Source organism: Puma concolor, chromosome D3 (assembly GCF_028749965.1).
Source record: "Puma concolor isolate L17-30 chromosome D3, mPumCon1.1.hap2, whole genome shotgun sequence".
In the NCBI taxonomy this organism is placed as follows: domain Eukaryota; kingdom Metazoa; phylum Chordata; class Mammalia; order Carnivora; family Felidae; genus Puma; species Puma concolor.
The window spans coordinates 85,784,472-85,806,330 of record NC_141678.1 but is presented as its reverse complement, the minus strand read 5'-3'; the positions used below and the strand labels follow the sequence as shown (position 1 = coordinate 85,806,330).

The 21,859-nt window shown below is 42.9% G+C and overlaps 2 protein-coding genes across 9 annotated transcripts in view; one reads left to right on the top strand and one right to left on the bottom strand.

Moving 5' to 3' along the window:
- CCDC102B (coiled-coil domain containing 102B) overlaps positions 1 to 10,861 on the bottom strand; it is a 205,989-nt gene extending 195,128 nt beyond the window's left edge. For 5 of the 6 annotated variants that reach the window (XM_086683199.1, XM_086683193.1, XM_086683191.1 and 2 more), the window contains exons 1-2: positions 10,637 to 10,861; positions 7,931 to 8,059 (exon numbers count right to left, since the gene is read on the bottom strand). The gene's annotated coding sequence lies outside the window, so the exon portion shown is untranslated. Of the gene's footprint in view, positions 1 to 7,930; positions 8,060 to 9,902; positions 10,569 to 10,636 lie in introns of those variants that run through there. The other variant, XM_086683195.1, reaches the window with a different exon arrangement.
- Positions 10,862 to 10,930: 69 nt separating this feature from the next.
- Positions 10,931 to 21,859, top strand: part of TMX3 (thioredoxin related transmembrane protein 3) — a 46,435-nt gene continuing 35,506 nt past the window's right edge. The window contains exons 1-4 of one of the 3 annotated variants that reach the window (XM_086683200.1): positions 10,931 to 11,150; positions 12,192 to 12,246; positions 19,035 to 19,074; positions 20,430 to 20,553. In XM_086683200.1, the coding sequence (XP_086539326.1) occupies positions 11,105 to 11,150; positions 12,192 to 12,246; positions 19,035 to 19,074; positions 20,430 to 20,553 (265 nt within the window). In that variant the 5' untranslated portion in view covers positions 10,931 to 11,104. Of the gene's footprint in view, positions 11,151 to 12,191; positions 12,247 to 19,034; positions 19,075 to 20,429; positions 20,554 to 21,859 lie in introns of those variants that run through there. The other 2 variants (XM_025931206.2, XM_086683201.1) reach the window with 2 other exon arrangements.

The following is a 21,859-nucleotide window of genomic DNA, read 5'->3' as shown; positions in this document are numbered from 1 at the left end:
GTTGGTACAACAGGTTTAAAGCTTTAGTTTGATCTGAGGACTGTAGCTACAAGGCCCAAACTGGCTCAATATTTTTGTTTCTGTTGTTCAATCCTCAGGTGGTTTTAGCAGCAGTGGCTTCAGTTACTGAGCAGGCAAGGCCAAGTTAAGAATATGTATCATGCCTATATATTCCATTCAATTCCTCCTGAAAGAATAGGGAAAGAGTATGATCTGGCTTGCATGTTATGTGCTGGCTCTTCTTCCCTAGAAACATTCCCCAGGATTAGCTACAAACGTTGCCTTTCCTGTTCCTGTTGCAGCACAATTTTAGTAATGACTGGAGTTTCAGCAGAGCCCAGTGGTATATGTCGCCATTCAGCCTATCACAGCATGACCTGAATTCTAGCATGTCCTTACATGGCCTCAGTTTGCCACTTCAAGAGATAGCACTGGAGCATCAATGGATTCCAGCCACGTAGAGAAACTAGGAGTTCTTTGGTGAATGTGAATAGGTTCTACTTTGATTGCACTCAGAATTGCCATAGTGATTTCCACAGAGTGGTACCTGTCACAGGGGTCTCTCTATTGTGCAGTTACCGATGGCCCACCAGCCAGACCAAATGGCAAGTCCATAAAGAAGCAACAGTCCAAGTATAAGTATGCGCCCACTTGTAGGAATTGTATTTGTTCCTAGAAGTGTCCTTGCTGTAACTCAGCCCACTGGCCTTCTCACTTGCTTTTGCCTCTTTCTGTGAAGAGGTTACTGTATGCTTAGCACAGGGTAACTGCTTTCCCCATGGAAAGCACTCTATTCTGGACCTGCCACCTGTGAACCAGCTCAGTTCCCTAACATCCTTGGGAAATTGGTGGAAAGGTGAGACACTTTGATAATATCAGCTGGCAAATCTTTAGACAGCTTTTTTATGAGGTCCTAGCGGAAAATAGCCTATGTGCTCATGAATGCACTGAGTCCTACTATGCCCCATGGCAGAATGCTTCTGTAATACCATTTTCATTTTATGATGGGCATTTGTCTCCTTGTTGGGATTCTTTTTTGACATTACCCATCACAGGAGAGGTAATTCAGGAATTGATACAATGTTATGTGCTTCAGTTAATGGGGCTGTCTTAGTAAATGCCCAATAACTAGCTTATTACTGTCTTCCGAGGAAATATACCAGATAATTTTCTAGCCCAAAATCCCAGAGGTCACTGTTGACTACGATTATGGGTTTTTTCCAAAGACCTGAGTCTGCATCAAAGCAGGTGGCTGACATTTCAAGTATCGTTTCAGCATTAGCACCTATATGGATCAGCTCAGGCAGCTGTAACAAAATACCACAGACTGGGTGCCTTAAACAACAGACATTAATTTTTCAAAGTTCTGGAGGCTTGGAAGTCTGAGATCAGGGTGACAGCACAGATGGGTTCTGATGAGAGCATCCCTCCTGGCTTGCAGACAGCTGATTTCTTGCTGTGTTCTTATATGGAGGAGAGGAGAGAGCTCTCAGATCTCTTTCTCTTCTTATAAGGGCACTAATCCCATTATGGGGGTCCTACCTCCCATGACCTCATTTAAAGTTAATTATATCCCAAAGACCACATCTCTAAAAAAACCATCACGTTAGGAGTTAGGGCTTCAACATATGAATTTGGCCAGGGGCGGGGGCAGGGATGGGTGGCACACAATTGATGTCTTAGCAGTAACATAAGGAGCAAACAGGATAACTTGGGCTATAGCTTCTCCAGTTCCAGGAAGGCTTCCAGGCTTCCAATCAAATATGACCTTCTCCAGGTGATTTAAATAGATCAAGCCCAACAGTATCCTTAAATGGGGGATATGATTTCTCCAAGAGCCAAATAAACTAATTAGATATTAGGTCTCTTGTTTAGTCTATGGGGCAGGGAACAATAATATTTTATTCTTAGTGGTCTATGTGTAACAGGACACTCTAGCCATGCACTCCTCCCAAATTTTACAGTCTGTACAATGTCCTGAACTTTTTTCAGGGTTCATTAACCATCCTTGACCAGTCATATGACTCATGATCACAATGAAGTTGCTATTGGTTTGGTTCCCAGTTTCAGAAATAATCATAACATCATCAGTAGAGTCCACAGGAACGCTGTATGGTTATATTACACTAGATCTGCCTCATACATTGTGACAACGCAGAGAGGAGTCCAAATATTCTTGAGGCAAATGTACATTGGAAACCATTCCACACAAATGCACGTTGCTATTGATGCTCCCTAGCAAATAATATTGAAAAAAGGTATTAGCCAGGTCAACTACAGAAAACTGGTCACCTTCAGCTTGTTGAAATAATCTGTTCAGCACTTGAATACTTTGGAACATACCTGAAGCTATTCGGGTTACTTTTTATTGGAGTCCCCTCCAGGAGCCATTGGCCTTCCTCACTGGCAGCATCAGCTTATTCCAGAGTGAGTGTATATAGGTACTAACATACTTGCATCTAACATGTCCTTAATTAAGGCAGTAAATTTTTGTTGCCCTCAGCATATAATAGCTTTTCAAATTAACTATTTGAATAGGCTTAGAAAGCTCTAACAGCTCCCATTTTTCATATCCAATTAGTACTGGATTTAGGGCAGATCTACAAATTATTTATTTTTCTCAATTTAGCAGTAGAGGAAGACTTTTTAGCCAATCATTATATGCATACCAATTATACATTCAGGTGAGGGAGACATCCCCACAGTATACTCTTTAAAATCATGTATTTCAACTATTAATGAGACTTTAATTTTTATTCCTTTTTTACAGTAGCATCTCCCTGTTCCCCTAAGTTTATTCTATCACCCCCGAGGGGCTCATTAGTAGACCTAGGCAGTGCTCCTATGACCAGCTGACCTAAAAGAACTTCTTCTACACCTGCAGATCATTTCGCCCATCCCTATGGTGCTCCCACAGGGATTGATTTGGTCAGGAGACCCTGTCCTTCTTGTAATGCTCTATCTTCCATCACTGCCTATAGTAGAACAAATTCTTAACATTCAAGATTCACATACTATCTTTATTCACTCAGAAAAATTATCTAGGCACTGTTCTGAAAGGCCTTTGCACATGGAATGAAGGTTGCTAATGAGTGATTTTAAGGTAGGGAGATCATCCTGGATTATCCAGGTGGACCCAAAGTGGCCACACAAGCCCATGAAAACAGAAGAAAGAAGAGTCAGAAGGTTGAAGCAGAAGGGGAAGTTAGAAGGATATGACACCTGGGAAGGACGTGATGCACTGATGTTGGCTTTGAAGGAGGCCACAGTCAAGGAAAGTTCTCTCCAGAAGCAGAGAAGAACTCCCAGCCATGAACTAGCAAGGAAACAGGGGCCACAGTCCTGCAACCACATGGAAGCAAATTATGCTAGCAACATGAACGAGCCTGGAAGTGGGTTCTTTCCCAGAGCCTTCTGACACCTTGACTTTTGGCTTTGTGCGACCTAGAGCAGATCAACTAGTTTAGTCTACTGGACTTCTAATCTGCAGAACTGTGAGATAAATTGCTGTAGTTTTCAGTTGCAGTAAATAGAAAAATGGTATCTTGCCTTAGTATTGAAAATTGGTATTTTAGAACTTGATGCTGTAGGCTCATGAAAACTTTTCTCTATGTCGAAATCTTCTACACTCAGACAAGATAAGTATATATGCTTTGATATTTTTATATCTTGAGAAGCTTGAGGATAGGCAATTGTGTTTTACTGGCTTCTTTAAAAATCTATCAAGGTTTCAGCAGACACTCCAATTTCCCCACTATTTATTTATTTTATTTTATTTATTTCCTTATTTATTTATTTATGAGAGAGAACACACAAGCAGGGAGAGGGGCAAAGGGAGAATGAAAGAGAGAGAATCTCAAGCAGGCTCTACGCCCAGTGCAGAGGCTGACAGAGGGCTCAATCTCATGACTGTGAGATCATGACCTGAACCAAAATCAAGAGTCAGATGCTTAAAAGACTGAGCCACCCAGGTGGCCCAATTTCCTCTTTTTTAATGCCATTTTACTTTAACCATCTAAACACTTCCACATCATTCAGTCCTGAATTCTTGTCTTTGTCTTTTTTAGGAAGAGAGGGGGTTTTATTTTCATTTTTTAACTTTTTATTTATTTTATTCCAGTATAATTAACATACAGTGTTACATTAGTTATAGGTATACAACATAGTGATCTAACAATTCTATATATTACTCAGTGCTCATAAAGATAACTGTACTCTTAATCCCCATCAACTACTTCACTCATCCCTCAACCTCCTCTCTGGTAACCATCAGTTTGTTTTCTATTAATTAAAAGTCTGGTTTTTCTGTCTCTTTTTTTTTCCCCTGTGTTTGTTTTCTTTGTTTCTTAAATTCCACATGAGTGAAATCATATGCTATTTGTCTTTCTCTGACTTATTTCACTTAGCATTATATCCTCTAGATCTATCCATGTTGTCGAAAATGGTTAAGATTTCTGGAGTGCCTGGGGGGCTCAGTCAGTTAGGTGTCTGACTTCCACTCAGGTCATGATCTCACAGATCACGGGTTCGAGCCCCACCTTGGGCTCTGTGCTGACAGCTCAGAGCCTGGAGTCTGCTTCAGATTCTTTGTCTCCTCTCTCTCTGCCCCTGCCCTGCTCATGCTTTGTCTGTTTGTCGCTCTCTCAAAAATAAACATTAAAAAATTGATTTTAAATAAATAAAAACAAAAATAGCAAGATTTCATTCTTTTTATGGCTGAGTAATATTCCATTCCACATCTTCTTTATCCATTCATTTATTAATGCACACTTGGGTTGCTTCCATAATTTGGCTATCACAAATAATGCTGTAATAAACATAGGAGTACATTTCTTTTTGAATTAGTGTTTTTTAATTTTTTTAGACAGATACCCTGTCATGGAATTATTGGATCATATAGTAATTCAGCTTCTAGATTTTTGAAGAACCTCCATACTATTTTCCAGTGGCTGCACCAGTTTACATTCTCACCAACAATGCAAAAGTGTTACTTTTTCTTCACATTCCCACCAACACTGGTTTCTTGTGTTTTTGATTTTAGCCATACCGTGAGGTGATATCTCGTGGTTGTGATTTCCATTTCCCTGATGATGAGTGATGTTGAGCATCTTTTCATGTGTCTGTTGGCCATCTGGATGTCTTATTTGGAGAAACACCTGGTTATGTCTTCTGCCTATTTTTAATCGGGTTATTTGTGGGTCTTTGGTGTTGAGTTGTAGTTCTTCATTTTTGTCCTTTTCTTGCCTTTCCTTTGTAAAACTGTAACCTTTATATTATCCTGAAGTCTCACAGAATGAAGCTGGGACAGGGGATCTGGAAACTGCCTCTTTACATCCTCTGAGCTCTAAGAGAAATATCACATATGGTCCACGGTGGTAGGGCTCCTTATAATCTGAGTGAGGGGCATCCCATGCATGGCTGATCTCATTGTCCTGTAGCCCCCCCCCCCCCCCCAGTACAGTCCCCATCTGCAGCATTTCTGCCACTTCAGCAGACATTGACATTTATTTAAAAGACAGAGAGGGGCAGAGGAATTACCCTTCTCTAGTAGGAATGTCCCTTGCCTGAATCCATTCTAATCAGCAAGGACTATTCCTTGAATTATCCCTAGGAAGACAGCAGCCAAGGGAAGATCCAGGATGAGTGCAAAAATCCTCTCCACTCCACAGTATTCAAAACCAGAGACACTGCTACTTAATCTAAAACTCTCAGGAACCATTTTAACAAAGGTCATCAGGACAATGCTTATGACCATCTACAAAAGGCCTCCATTTTGTTACCAAATAATCCCTTACTTTATGGCTTTCCTCCATCATCAACAGCACTAATTACCTTCTTGGTTGTAATGGGTCTCGCAGGCTTAGCTGACCCATCAGAAGTTATAGTGCCTACGTTCCTTTGGTTGGAGCTCCATTTGCTAGAAAGAGAGGATGGAGTTGAAGGAGACTCTGAACCTTCCCTCTGGCTCATGTTGAAAGCAGCAAATAGGAACTGATTCAGCCAACCTGCCATCAGTTTGCACTTGTCTTCGAATTTTGCTAGCTCCTGGCATTCAGGTTCTATCATTTCTGTCATGCAAAGTCTTACTATCAGTCACTGATTTCAAAGCTTATGCTACTCTGAACCAAGCCTAGCGGGACAATCCTGTCCGCATAAGTAGTTCCTTTCTATCCCCATTATCAGAGTCATCCTTTTTCTTTCTAAATAATGCCTATGCCATATTTTTGGCAAAGAATGAGTCAAAAGTCTGCTAAGCAGCCCCACCTCTAATGCCAACTGCACTAAAATAAGAAGGCTGTTAGGATGCCAAGTAATAATACTTTATAACTCATCAGAGTATAACAACAACGTTGGTATAGTATAACAACCATATTGTTATCGTATAACAACCTTGTTGAAGTAAGAGTTTGGATCGCTGTCAAAGGCTGTCTCACAACAAGGGGTCTGTAGAGACCCGGTACAAAACTTCTATCTTCTGTAACAGTCATTGTTGTAATAAGCACTTTCTCTCTTGAATCAGGAACCCCCTGCACATGCATAAGACACGTTGGAACAAGGGAGCCTAGGAATCTCAGTGGGCTTTTTAATATTTTGCTGGTTGCATATGCATATTCCTGGTACAAAATCAGCCTCAACAGCAGAGCTCTCTGGGAGGGGGATCTCATGAAGACCAGATGCAAACCATTGATCTCACTCTTATCAATACGCAATGCTGACAGGTTGTTGTTAAAAAACCACCATAAAACTCCTTGTGCCCATAGTTAGAAAGCAACATTAGTAATCAGCATGTTTCAGGTGTTGCAAGTAGAGGTTAGTACCCAACAGAAACTTCTATAGCGAAACAGTTCAGGCTAATTCCAGGACTGCCAGACATTAACCTGAACAGAATATTACGTTGAGAAATTGCTCCTTTGGTTCCAGCTTACTATTGTGATTGAAGGTTGATGTGTACCAAGTTCAAATTATTTCACTGCATTTATTTAAATGTTACATAAATTTCATCTTTTATCTGTAAATTGTGGAATATTTACACTAATTTTTTCCCCTGGTGTTAATACACAATTGGTTTTTCTGGACAAGAAATCTCAATTTAATCTTTTTTGGTGTATTGGTAGATCCCATTTGATGACATTTTATTTGGCATATTTTGCATTTTTGTTCATGAATGAATTGATCTGTACACTTCCTTTCTCACAAATGCCTCCTCTGGTTTTGAAACCAAGTTTATACTCACCTTTTGAACAAATTGAGGAGTTTCCTATTTTTTTTTTTTATTCTCTGGAAGAGTTTGTAACAGACTTTTTTTTTCATAAAAGCTGGATAGCACCTTTTTTATAAGACACTTTAAAAATTCTGGTTCAGTTTCTTTCATGGTTATCCTATTATCCTCCTAGGTCTTGAAGTGATTTTGGTAAATTATTATTTTTATAACTTTTCAATTTTGTTTAATTTTTTGTCTATATTATGTGAAAGTTGTTTATCTGTTTAGCCTCTGCTCTCTATATCTGTCACTCTTCTGTTCCTAATATTAATGTAATTATACTGAATAAACTATAATGGCAACAAAATCAAAATAACTGATTTCCTCCCATCATTCCTTTAAATATTCCTCTGTGTAGGTATTCTTCCCCGATCTCTGGATAAAAATTCTAACAAGCCCATCTGGATACAAGATGTAATTAAGTTGAAAGCACAATTCAATTACTTGTACACTCAGTCCTTAGTATTAACAAAATTCTGAACTAGATTTACCATCAAAAAGTTTTCTCTTTCCCATCCTAGAGACTGTTTTAGGCTGGAAACTCACAGTGGGACTGGGGGTCTTGATTGACCTTCTCTCTCTTTTGCTTTCCCAGCTCGCTAATTGGGGCCTTCTCCTTCAAGAGTTGGCATGTAGACAGGGGAAATGAGATGTGTGCAGTTTTCTTACCTGAACACCTGAAATTGGCCTCCCCTTCTCTGGGGCTGAAGGATGATTCAGCCTGCCTCTTGGAAGGTGTCCAGGAGACGATTTCTGGATGCTTCAGATGTTTTCTCATGCTCTCTATTTCCGGACCCCCTAAAACAAAAAATGTGTCCATTTTATCTCTTGCTTCAAAAAACCTACTTGTGGGGCACCTGGGTGGTTCAGTTGGTTGGGTGTCCAACTGTTGATTTTGGCTCAGGTCATGGCCTCATGGTTTGTGGGATTGAGCCGCGCATTGGGGATGCTTGGGATTCTCTGTCTCCCTCTTCTCCATGTCTCTCTGGCTCTTCCCTGCTCACGCACACGTGCTCTCTCAAAATAAATAAACTTAAAAAAAAAAAATGCTTTGGGACTTCCTTTGAGTCTCTGTTTATCTTTTTTTCCTTTGTAAATTAGTTAACACATGTAAAGCATTTAGAACACTGCCTGCCTCAATATATGAGCCTTATGAGTGATAACTCTTGCGACCCACCAGGAAGTGAACGGCACCAGGGTCCAGTTTATTCAATGTTATGTTCTCGGTGCAGTTTCTGGCAAATAAAAGAAAATGAACATCCCTGTGTATCTTTTGTGCCATCCATCCTTTTTCTGTTTTTTTTTTCACCCACTTCTTAAGGAGACTTTTTAGTTCACTAATTTTCATCTTTTTCATTCTAAAATAAAAAGGTATTTGCATCTATACATTTCCCTGAGATTTTGCTGCATCCTACAATTTTTGTAGGCATATTTTTTGTTTACTTCTAGGTATATTTTAGTTCCAATTATTTTTTTTTTTACAAAGATGTTCTTTATAAGTGTTTTTAAATTTCCAGATGTGGGAGATATTTTTATCTTCTATAGCCTTATAATCTTATTGTGTTGTAGTCAGAGAACACATTGATAACACCACACTTTTTTCAATCCGTTGAAACTTACTTTATGATATGCTTTTCTTTTACCTCTTCAATATATGTTACTACATCCATTACCTACTTGTTTAATGCAGAGTTCTACAAATGTCCACTTTGTTTTTAAACTCTTGTTCTTACGGCCTTTGTACATTCCTAAAAATACATTGAGAACTCCAGAGACCTTTCTTTAATGTGGGTTATAGCTAATAATATTTACCAAATTATAAATTAGACATTTAAAAATACAAATACCAATTAAAACCAGGAATAAAACCATTAGACACCAAGAAATAACTATAAAAAACTTTTTATTTCTACATGTTTTTTTTTACTTCATGTATTTTACACAAAGCAATCTAAAATGAATGGTATTTTCTGAATTTATTTTCCTTCCACGCTAAATGAGGTCTGCAGGCCAGAGCAACAGAATCACCTGGGAAGCTGTGAGAAACACAAATGCAGACCTACTGGTTCAGATTCTCTAAGGAGTATTCAGAAACCTGCTTTATCAGGTTCTCCAGGTAAATGATTCCAATTTGTGAAGCCCTGTTTAACACCATATAATGAACACCTTTTCATTAAAAATAAAAAAAAAAAACTTATGTAGCTTTATTTGCTCTTAAACTTTCATTGTTAGGATGCATATACAGACAGTACATAGCTGTCAGGGCAGAGCTCAATGCGTTTTCACAAAGTGAACAGATCCATACACCTAGGACTCAGATCAAGAAGAAAACACCTGTACCTCCTCCTTCGAACACTTTTGATTTCCCTGTTTTTAAGCTTATGTACAGAAACTCATACAGTGAGTGCCTTACTTACGAAGTTGGGAAGAACCTAGCATAACTCCCAGGGAAATTGGTCAAGCATTCGTACCATTAGCTCAACTAGGTTGACTGAAAAGGGGAGGAAAACGAAGGGAGAGAATTCTACAGCGGTAAAGAGATCCTGGGAGGCCCTGTGGGGCTTACACGCAGAACAACAGCTGAGTCTGAAACGTTGTTTCAAATGGCAACTCCATCATTCAGAGCTATTAAGTAAATTACCTTTTCTGAGCTGCAGGATGTAAGATCCGTATTTTGAGAACCGTAGGAGGATTAGCTATTTCTGTATGTTGAACTCAGAATAAACTAGTTACTCAATTAAAAAATGTTTGAATCTGCTGAAGGCCTGCACTGGATACCATGCTGTATGCATAAAATGGATGACATCTAGGGCTTGGTCTCAATCAGATCATAATTTAATCTTCTAGCAATTAGGAATAGAGATTTATGAGATCACTGCCTGTTGGAATCTTGAACCTGAAGTGAACTGGGTGACATCATAATCCATTTCTATTCTCATAACACATGTTCAAAATTGATTTAATCTAAATCCTCTGGTATTTTATGTCTGATGAAATTTTCATCTAAATCAGATGTAGTGATTGCGGCAGGAATATTTATAAATATTTGTCGTTGTGTATGGAAAAATAGCAGCAAGTATTTTCTAATATCTTACTCTTATAAAAAAATAATCAGAAAACAGATGCACATTATCAATTACATCATAAGATCAACTTCAATTTTTCAGGTTCCAAGAGAAAAGACTTTTTTTAACGGAACCCCTTTAGTTGGCAAAAAACAAAAAAAACCCAAAAAACCCTGCATTAATGGCGCTTAGCACCAGAGTAGGTATCTCATTCTGCAAACAGGTTCGAAGAGTCCATATTTTGGAAACGTACGGGGGCTCAGACTGCAATCCATAGGCTTCCATTTTTCTGACACCTGCTGACACCCACCTCTTTACACGAATTTGATCGCTCGCTGTCCACGAGGAACAAGCCAAAGTGCTGGCTGAACTAAACCTCAAGCAGCGCCAGAGTTTACCCCACTTTACCCTCTAAGTTTAGCTGGCATCTAACTTCCCGGAAACGCCCCCCGACTCTACACGCCGCTCCTCCCCCACAGGAAAGCGCCCGTAGGCTAGGTTCCCACGCTCCCGGAGGCCGCCGGAGGCGCACAGAATTTCAAGGTGCAACTGCGCAAGCGCTGCGGTTCTGCGCATGCGCCGCGGTTCCGCGCATGCTCAGAGGCGGAGGCCGGCGAGGTCCTGGGAGAGTAGAGGAGGCCCGCCTGCCCCGCCCCCGCCCTGCGTGCAGAGCTTCCCTTCCGCGCGGCCAAGGCCAGCTTCCCTTTCCGGGAGCTCAAGCCTCGGCCGCCGGTGTCTTTTTTTTCTCCGCGGCTTGTGCAGCTCTCCCGTGGCGAGTATGGCACCTAGGAGACGCGGGGCCGGCCTGCGGCTCTGCGCCACTGGTAAGGACCTCGCGGGGGGCGATGGGGGCGATGGTGCGGGCGCGTGCTGGGACCTTTCCGGGGTGGCGTCGGGCCTGGGCCGGGGTCTCCCGCCTGCGTGCAGAGAAGCCCTGGGATCCGCCGAGATAGCCCCAGCTGCCGGCTCCTTCCCCCAGAGTGGCTGTGCCGGGGACGCGTGCCTGAAAAAGATGCGCCTGTCTTTCATTTGGTTCTTTGCTTAGTGTGACAGGAAGTTTCCATAGCGGTGACTCCACTGATAGGCGTGATAGTTTCAATAGCGCTGACTCCACCACCCCAGCTTGGGGCCAGACCTTGCTTTGGCTTTAGGTTCCGAGTCTTGTCACGTCTGATGAATTTTTACCCACCTGCGGCTAAGAGAGATGGCCAAGGACGGGTCATGGTCAGGTTGCCAGATTGTGCACTGTGAAAAGTGATCAGAGTTTGTGGTGGCCTTTCTCAGCCTCTTGCCAGCATCAGGTACCCTGGTCCCCATTAGTGTGCTCACTTCCTCGGCAACCGTTTGGTTCCCGTGCCGGGCTGTGAGAACTGTTAGTGGTAGAGGTGTAGCTCAGTTTTGTTTCTATCCATAAAGTGGGAAAAAATAAAACATAGGATTTTGAATGGCAGTTGGAGTTTATACAGAGGAGAAGATAAGTAGTATTTCTTATTACTGAAGAGATACAGAAGAACGGTTTCTGTGTCTGTTAAAAAAAAAAAAAAAAAAAGGTAGAATGGCCAAAAGGAAAAACAGGATGAAAGTAAAAATATGTTGAAAGAGAACCTCTGTTCCTCAGACTTACAAGCCAACATAAACCTTGCTGGTCACTGTATAGTTGCCTGCAGAGCAAATATGTAGTAGACGGATGAACTGCTTATACTTACGCGTTGTTAGTGCCTGGGAATGGATCAGTGGTGGTTTTTATGCTAGTTTGTAAAAAATAAAAAACATTTTATAGATGACTAAGCATGTAGTACAAAACAAGTAATAAGTCAGCTTTTATTGTAAACATTTTGTCCTTTGTTTTCTTTTTTTCCCCCCAGTTTTTTTACTTGATATGGCTTTCTGTAAAGGATTTGTGGAAGATTTAGATGAATCGTGAGTATACCTGTTTTTAAATAGCATTTTAACTTCTTTAAACTCTGGCGTTATCTGAATATTTGCACGAATTTCATCTTTTCATAATAGAGGTAGTCACGATCAGTATTTATATAGCAGTAATTTTGTTTCAGAAGTTATTCTGAGTGCTGTTGTACTCAAAAGAGTTTACTAACAATTCATGTTTTGTTTTATCATTTTTCATTGTGTTATGTTTTTCTGCTTGTATCACAACTGAGCAGGTGTTGGAATTTGGTAACTATACTATATATTTTCATAGTACCATAGCATTAATTACGAGGCTTTGCTTATACTAGGTCAGTAGTGATAGTGAGGAGTCCAGCTCCAGACAGACCGAAGTCCTACGTGTGATCTCTCGGGCCTGGCCGGAGGTGGTTATAAGGCTTTTCCTGGCAGGCCTCAGCAGGGAAGCTGCCCTCCCCACCCCAGACTTGGTGCACCAGCGCACTGCAGACTCTGGAGGGAGTTGTGATCACAGACTAGGCCCCTGGGCCAGCTTAGCTCACGTGGATATGTGCCTTCCTCGCCCAGTTGCCTCTTTTGAAGGCTTCTTACTGGGGGGCTCACCCAGAGCACTTCCTAGGCGTCTCCTCTGACACCTCTTTATCTAGGGGCTTTGCTGAAGGCACTTTTCTTTGCTTGGACTCCATACTTTTCCACTCGTGTGTCTTTCCATCTTTCATTCTCCTGCCCACGTGCCCCTAAAGGGACGGAAGCCTTTGGTTCAGTGCTCCTCTCCAGTTAGATGAATTCTTTTGTCTATGCCGCGTCCGCCTGACCCGCACCTGGTACTGTTCCACTTGGAAAAAGGGAACACTGAGGAGCTGGTGCCTTTTTTTCTTTGTTCAGTTGGTTTTTTTTTTGCCTGTCGGCTTACATTGTCATAGTGAGTGAATAAAGACTTGATTATTACTTTCAGTTTGGTTTGTTGTCCTAATTAACTGCCTTTACACCACAAACTTGGTACAGTAGCCAGGTGGTCATTTGAGCACAGCGCTTTTCTGGAAGAGCAAAATTCCTGAGGATCTGTGGAGCACTCCACTAGCTATGCTGATGGATAATTGGAGAGTGACAGCAGACGGTCTGCACAAAATGTTGATTCTGAAGGGAACCATTGTTAAGGTGGAGGTAATCTGGTTAAACTTGGCAATGCCTTGAGGGCTGTGTTAGTATAGACTTTCTCCTTTGGACTGCTCTGACAGTGGGGACATCTGCCGAAGTAGGGGGAGGAAGGGAGAGATGAGCAGGCGTGGATACCTACGACCCTGCTCAGCAGCGTGCTGGGTGACTTTGCCAGGTTGGGCCCACCTGTGACAAGTTTCCTGTCACTGAAAAACGTGTCTGACGCATTCTCACAGAGGCCGTAGTGGTCCCGCGAGCCATCCTGGCGATCCCTTGGGTCTACGTTGAGAGATTAGGAAACCGTGGATAATGAGACTTACCCAGACTCAGATTTCTAGGTTTCTCTTCGATGCTCCTGCTTATTACCAAACCCAGGTAAGCCTCCTCATCTCATCAGTTCAGTCTGTCAGAGACTGAAGTCCGGGTCTTCACTGACACAAATAATCTAGACCTGGAAAAAGTAGCCACCACCAAGATAGCAGAGATTGAGCAGCACAGTGATGTAAGAGGGGGAACCGAGTGTCCTTCCTTGGGCAACTGAGGCATAGACCTTTCCTAAAAACTCTCTGGGTCTGTGTATTCGATAATGGGGTCTCATAGGGAGAGATTGATGGGTTCCTCACCAGGGACCTCATGGCCAGATGTTAAGCAAGGAGAGGCCTGATGGGCAGTCCCCATGAGGGTAAACGTGATGACAGCCTATGTGACTGTTGCAGGCAGTGTCTCCTCCAGATCGGCGGAAAAGCTCTGAAACATTTACTCAGACCTTCAGCAGGTATTAGGCTGAGTCCCTCTGTCCCCCAGGGTAGGCTGGAGATCTTGTGCCGTGGGCAGAGTTTCCTGGGAAAGTTGGGGAGAACTGCACTTCTTGGGCCTTTGCGGTATCAGTGCACCCTGATACCCTGCGACCTTGATGAGGAGGATGCATATGCTGCCTCCCAGTTTGGAGTCCACGGTGACTGGTACAGCACTTTGGCCAGGGCTGGCTCTGGGTGAGTGCTTTCTGGCCCCTGCTGCTACGTGTTTTATTGGTACAGATGTATTGTCTGTGTGAACTCCCATTCACCTTTGTTCCTAAGCCCCACTGGGAATTGCTATAATGAGAGCCTTTTTAGTGGAGCATGTGGAAGACGGTGAACCTGTTTGACTACCGGCTTTTGGTGCCATTTTCTCCCCAAAGCATTATTGGCTGCCTGGTGAGTAAACAGCCATCCTGATCTCTGAGTGAAAGAAGACAGTGGTCCATGAGACTGTTTCTCCATTCAGTAGCTCCATCTGGCCTGTGCACAAGGCCTCGGGTACCGGGAGACTAGATATTCATTATAGATCCCTCAATAAGAAAGTGCTGCTCTTGCCACTGGTGATACTTGACATCATGAAGAAGGTACTGGAGGTAGCCTGGTCTGTAGCAGTTCACATCACAAATCCCTTTTCCAGCATCCCTCCCTACAGGGCTGATGACTGGTCAATCTCCTTCACGTGGAATGGATTCCAGCACAGCTTTATGTCCTTCTTCAAGGCTGTTCAAATTCCCCAACTGTCTGCTATTAATGGGTAGGCTGGAGTCGGGAAGAAATCCTCCTTCTGGAGGGGGCATTGGCTTTCTGCTTATTGATGACAACCTCCTAGAGGGCCTAGAGAGGGCACTGCCCCACAAGGACCGGATGCCGTGATGACTCACAAGGGGCATCGTGGCTGGACTGTTAACACACTCAAGGTACAAGGACCTAGTTCCCAACTGAAATTCCTGGGCCTGATCTGGGAAGTGGTATGACATCCCGTTCCACAGGAAATCATTACCAAACTTTTGACCTTATTTGACCCAAAAAATAGAAAAAGGGGCCCAATCCCACCAGGGGTTGGTGGACCTATTTGACTACTGATGATGTTAGAGAGCCCATGTGGAGATTTGATAGAGCCTTTCCGTTAGGTTACGAGAAGGGCTGCTGCTCTTGAGTGGGGCTCCAACCAACAGGATACCCTGGAGGCCCTCCAACAGGCCGCCAAGCCTCCCCCTCTTAGCCCCACTGATCTACATCTGCCATTTGAGTTACACCTCTCAGCAGACTCTCAATTCGCTGACCAGAGCCTATGGCAGGAGGACAGCCCCAGAGGCCAACATGGACCAACCTGTAAGCTCCCCAAGCTGGCTGAAAGAAAGGTACACGCCCTTTGAGAGACCATTATTGATCTTGGGTGAGTGCAGTGGTGGGCTCAGGAGCAGAAGTTCCAGTCTTGTTCCTAAATAGGGCCAGCTCTGGATCCCCAGGAGAATGGAAATGGAACTTCTGGGAGCCCAGCCAGCATCTTGCAACTGCATGGAAAGGTCTGGGGCCCTTCCGCCTCCCAGACGTAACACCAAAGGAGACACTGCCACCTCTGGCCTAATGGGGACCTGATAGACCTTCAGGACCACCGCTGGGCCTGGTTCACTAATGGCTCCTCTGGCTTAACTTGTAGGAATTGGATGTGGCTGCCATCCAACCTGAAAGAGACCTGTCCTTCAGCGAGCATGGGAAGGAGCCCTTGCACAGCAGGCAGCTTCATGCGGTGTGGACGATGATGACACCGTCTGCCCCACCGTTCCCCCACCTCCTGTTTATTGCTCTGGCCCCAGCAGATGAGCTCTGCTATGTTTTCACTCTCAGGGGCTATAGCTAATGGCTTGGCCATTTGGTTCTGTAGCATATAAAACAGGATCCCCTGTTGAGATGAGACATTTGTATGAAGATCATTTCTGTTCCTAGTAAATGCTTTTTTTCCTCATTATTATTATGACATACAGTGTCATGTGAGTTTGAGGTATTCAACACAGTGACAGTTGTGTGCCTTAGGCAATGCCCGCCAAGATAAAATGTTTTGTAACCTGTGTGAATGCCCACCAGAGAGGCCCCGGGCTGCAAAAGGAAATCTATCCAAAGAGCATATCGTGCTTTTAGCTAAATGTGGAGACCGAGTCGTTCTCCACTCGAAAGCAAGCATACACACGGTACGTTGGCTCCTGGATCCGTGAGAGGATGGCCCGTGGAAATTCCGACCCTGTCGTAGATTAGGTTGGCAGTGCACAGCGGCCACGGTGGTGAGAAGACAATAAAACATTGTGCAAAATGCATCCCGCTTGTCAGGCCCCGGGCCAGGCTATTAACGCTGCCCCAGATAGTTTCCTTCAAGCCAGTGGGCTCGGCGTCCCGCTGGGTCTTGCTGTCGGTTGACACCTTCTTTGTGTTTGACCTGCCCATCTCCATTCCACTGCGTTCTGCTGACTCCAGCCACGCTCCCTGGGCCCTGCAGACTCACATTTGCTTCCTGTTCAGGTTCCCTGAGAACTGCATCTGATAACAGTCCCGCGTGTGCCGCTCAGGCTCCACAGCGATAGGCCCAGTCACGGAGCATATAGTGGGCTCTGTGCTCCACACCCCTCCTAACCCACAGGTGTACTTGAGCATCTTAATGAACTTTCCAAGTACGGGCTTGATCCCCTGATGGGAGGGGACAAGATGACCCCAGTCTGGACTACACATCTCAGGTCTGGGTCTCAATGCAGCAGTTCACCAGTCAGGTACTTTTCACTAGTGCTCCATGGTTGACCAGGTTGTCTGTCCCCTTCCTTCAATTTTACAGTTACTGACTACAGTCTCTGTTGGGGGGGGGGACCCCTGTAAAGGACTTGCACACCCTTCCGACTCCTTCCCAAAGACTCAGATCACTGAGAGATGAAAAGGCTGTTAGATATTAAGGACTGGGAGACAGTAACCTCCTCCATTTACCACTGGGTGCAGAATATGGGGTTTTGCCTCACGAATAGTGACCATCAGTTGAGTTTCTAGTTCAACAGTTTGCCTAAGGTGGCTGTTCCACTTTGCCTGGGTAGCTCCATGTGATAGATACTGGTATGTAAAGTAGAAGTTTATACTAAATGGAGCAAAGGTAGAAGATTTGGGTTTACCAACCTGGGAGACTGATTAAGAGTGGCCATAGTGCAGGACAGACCGTCTGTGTCACAGTCGGATACATGTGAGCACCTAAGAGCTCAGATACTGGAGATACGTTCTCTTTGTCTTCATTGTAGGTTTAAGAATCTTACTAAAATATCCCCATAGAGACTTTCTGTCATTTCATTCAGTATAGATTTTGAATATAGATCTCTGTGCAAGGTATTAGGAGATGAAATGAGCATACTTTTGGTTGGATAATACATAAGTAACTATTGCGTTTGTGGAAATGGATAAGAATCATAAAGAGGATAAAGATGATATGGAAAGATTGTTTCTAGCTATGAGGAATTTAGGAAGGCATTATAGAGTAAGAAATGCTTTTAGCTGAATAGGATGTGAACACGAAAGTCAAATAAACATGTGAATTTAACTGACAAATACCATAGGGTGATTGGAAATTGTAGGGTGCTAATAATATTTGAGTGGAAAGCTAAGTTGCAGCTAGTACGTGAGTATGTGTAGCACTTTATACTTGTTTTTGTAGGTGGTGGGAGGGTACCGAGAAGGTGTCAAATAAGAGAGACGTGATCAAACGAGCAGAACAGTGTTTTAGGAAGATTCTGTGGCTGTAGGGTATTGTGTCACAGGGTCCCCAGAACACCCCCGGGTTGGGTAATTGACTAGGCGCACTCAGAGGACTCAGCCTGTAGTCGGAGTCACAGCCATAATTTAGTATAGCGAGGGGACACAGAGCAAAACCAACAAAGGGAAAAGCCATGGGGGGTGAATTCCAGAGGAAACCAGAACAGGTTCCAAGAGTCCTCTCCCAGTCGAGTCCCATAGGATGTGCTTAATTCCTTCATCTGGAATTGTGACCACAAGTGTGAAATGTTATCTACTGAGGAAGCTCAGTAGAGACCCCATGCTTAGGGATTGTTACTGCGGGGGTGGTCATATAAGCACCCTCCTGCCTAGTCTGTACCAGGTTTTCAGACTCCCACAAGGAAAGCAGATGTTCATCATAAAATCACATTGTTTGCACGGCATTAGAACAATGAGCCATCTTTTTGTTTTGCTTTGTTTTCCTCTTTCATGTTTACTTTTGAGAGACCCGTGCACGAGCAGGGGAGGGGCAGAGACAAAGGGAGATAGGATCCAAGGCAGGCTCCAGGCTCCAAGCTGTCAGTGGAGAGCCCGCCGCGGGGCTCAAACTCCTGAACTGCAAGATCATGACCTGAGCCGAAGTCAGACACTTAAGTGACTGAGCCACCCAAGCGCCCTGGAACCATGAGCCATCTTATCAGGAAATGGTAGAAACCGTCCTGAAATTCAAATTCCCAGATACCAACGGAGGACCGAACTTGTTCAGGAGAGCGGCCTCCGATCAGCTGTGTTACCTGCAGTGCACGGGTGTAAATGGGGCAGAGAGGCCAGGAGCTGAGGCGTATGCCTGTGTTTCTATCAGGTCCCACCCAATTTTTTTTTTTTTTTTAACTGTTGATTACTTTCTCAGTTCTCTACTTTTTAAAAGATGTTTTATGGATAAGATTTAGAGGTCATTTAGTAAAAAAAAATTACATAAAAAACTTGATAGAATTTGTTCTGTGCCCTAATATTTATGAGTTGATTATCTCCACCTGCTGTACAGTGGAAACATACACACACATACACACACGATCAGAGGTTGGTTTTCTCATTTTTGTTTTATAGGTTTAAAGACAATCGAAAAGATGACATCTGGCTTGTAGATGTGAGTATGTAAATTTTTCTGTTTTCTACCTCTGCTGTTGTGTTACTTTCTAGTCTCTTCCAGACATATATGGTAGTATATGGTTAGTACTTGATGTATATTAGTCAATTTTTGTCAGGTAGTACTATTTGGGTTACTATATTAAAATGAACCTCAGCCTTAAGGTTCCTGGCAAGGACCTGTTTTTGCTGAAATTCTGGTAAGAGGTTGACGTATGGATTATGTTGAGGGAGATTGTGGTATGACTTTACTACAGACTTCACTCTGAAATTTTTTATATCACTTGATGGTCAAAATCATGTTTTCGTGTTAATAGGGAACAAAATCAAATTTTCGTTTTCCTTCTTTAACTCACTTTCAAGTTTGGAATGTATTTAAACCTCATGTTTGGGATTCCTTTTAACTTGCCTCAGTAGAAAATCAATGGCAGCAATACAGATGGAATAAGAATAGCAGAGTTGACAATTGCTAAAGCTAAGCCATGGGGCATGAGAGTCCACTGTTTAATTCTTTCTCCTATTGTGTATGTTGGAACGTTTCCATGTTAAAAGATAGGTAAGTCTTGGGGCGCCTGGGTGGCTCAGTCGGTTAAGCGGCTGACTCTTGATTTCAGCTCAGGTCATGATCTCGTTGTTTCTGAGATCGAGCCCCGCATCAGACTCTGCACTAACAGCACAGAGCCTGCTTGGGATTCTCCTTCTCCCTCTGTCTGCCCCTCCTCTGCTCACAGGGCCTCAAAATAAACTTAAAAAAAAATAGATAAGTCTTGTTTCACGAAGGCACAACAGTTTGTTACACCTCCACCCAGCCCTGTGGTGATATTGAAGAAAGAGGAACGGTGGTTTCAGTTTAATCAACCTGACTTGTGCTTATGCCAAACCAGTCATCTTAGTGATCCCCCCATTTGCCTTGCCAGTAGTTATTCTTAACGTAGCAAAGGTACCTACTCTGTTGGGATTTTTGTAATAAAAATAGAAAGTGTTCATCCTGAACACTTAAGGGATGTGTGTGTGATGTATGTGTGTTTGGTGATTTCATTTTATATTTAACATAGACTCATTGTGAAGCAAAGATGTTTTTCTTGTAAATTATTTTAAATAGGAATTTGTAGTCATTTTACATGAATTTAAGGTAAAACCAGTTTTGAGGTATATACTAAGAGTTAAATTATCTAGATTCGTGTGCGTGTCATCTTTTATTGTGTAACCACCTTAAAAATTATATTTAAACTTTTTGTCTAAAATGGACTCTTTATCAGAACATTTAGTCAAAGAGATTGCTTAAAAATTAAGATTGATGTACATAATAGCACAACATTTTACTGGTTGTTTTTCTCCCCCCCCCCCCCCAACAAGTTTTATGCACCGTGGTGTGGCCATTGTAAAAAACTGGAACCGATTTGGAATGAAGTTGGTCTTGAGATGAAAAGCATTGGTTCTCCAGTTAAAGTTGGGAAGATGGATGCTACTTCCTATTCTAGTAAGCATTTACTCTGTTTTACTCTTCTCGTAGTGAAAGTGCTTTAATTACATGAAGCATTCTTCAGGGTAGGAAGAAGAAATATCTATTCTTTGCTTATGTGAATTAAGGTTCTCTTAATAATTGAAGATTATATATTTTATTGAGTGAAGTGAATCAGCCATCAAATGTGTAACATGCTGTATGCATTACTCTTGTGCCTGCCAGACATATAAGTCATAGTTTGAGCCCACTTGAGATGCTCCGTTGACCTGAGGCAGCTGCACAAGTGTGAGTGTGAAGCTGTTGGTGTTGCCGTGTGAAGTCAGAATGTGAGTTGTCGTCTCAGTAGCCAGAGATGGCGTGTTGGAGGAGTAAATAGGGACTTTAAAAAGTTGAGTTGAGTCGGAATGGATACAAGGGAGGATCCAGAAAGCATTCACATTAGAGAGAATATTTCGGCAAAATCGTAGAGTTGAAAATGAGCGAAGTGCGTTCCAGAGAATGAATGCCTGTAAGCAGAGCTTGGCAAACTACCGTCACGGACCGAACTGGCCCGCGGCCCATTTTTGTAAACAGAACAGTCCTGGAACCCAGCCCCACTCGTTTGTTTACTGTCATCCGTGTCTCTGTCCGTGTTCCACTGGCAGAGTCGAGCAGGCATAACGGAGCCTGTTCTCCCCACAGTGCCTGAAATACTATCTGACCCTTTCCAGAAAGAAAAGTGTACTAATGCCGACCTGAAAGGATTTGAGAAAAGAAAGTTGAGTGAAATATGAGTATCCTAGCAATTTGGAAGGAGCAAGGCTTCAGGAAGCAAAACTATATTCACTTGCTGCTTCTGCCTGCCACTTTAGATGTTGTATTGCCTTGTGTCTTTTATTGTTGTTCTTTTTGTTTTTTTGAGATCTGAATGATGTAGCACAGGTAAAGTCCTTGTATTCAGTACACAGAGGTCCCCTTTTCCTTTAATCAGTGAACAAAGCGGAATTATGTGGTGCACGTTTCTTTTTAGGAAATCAGGATTGTACTCAGGGTACAGCTTTGGAAAGGGATGGACCTATGTTTTGATCCCACATCTGTCATGTGCTGCTTCTGGGGCTTCGGGGAAAACCTTAACCTCGCAATTGTGGTTTCCATGTCTGTAAATGGGGGAGTGATAATCCTCAGGGTTGTGAGGATTGTATTACCGTTTCCTATTCGAAATCATTGCCACAGTGGCCAGCACATGTAAGATGAAGCATAAGACCAGATTTGAGGGGGACCTCACGTCCTAGTGTTTTAGATTTTATCCGTTGTGAATTAAGAGGTAATACGCGTTTTGAGA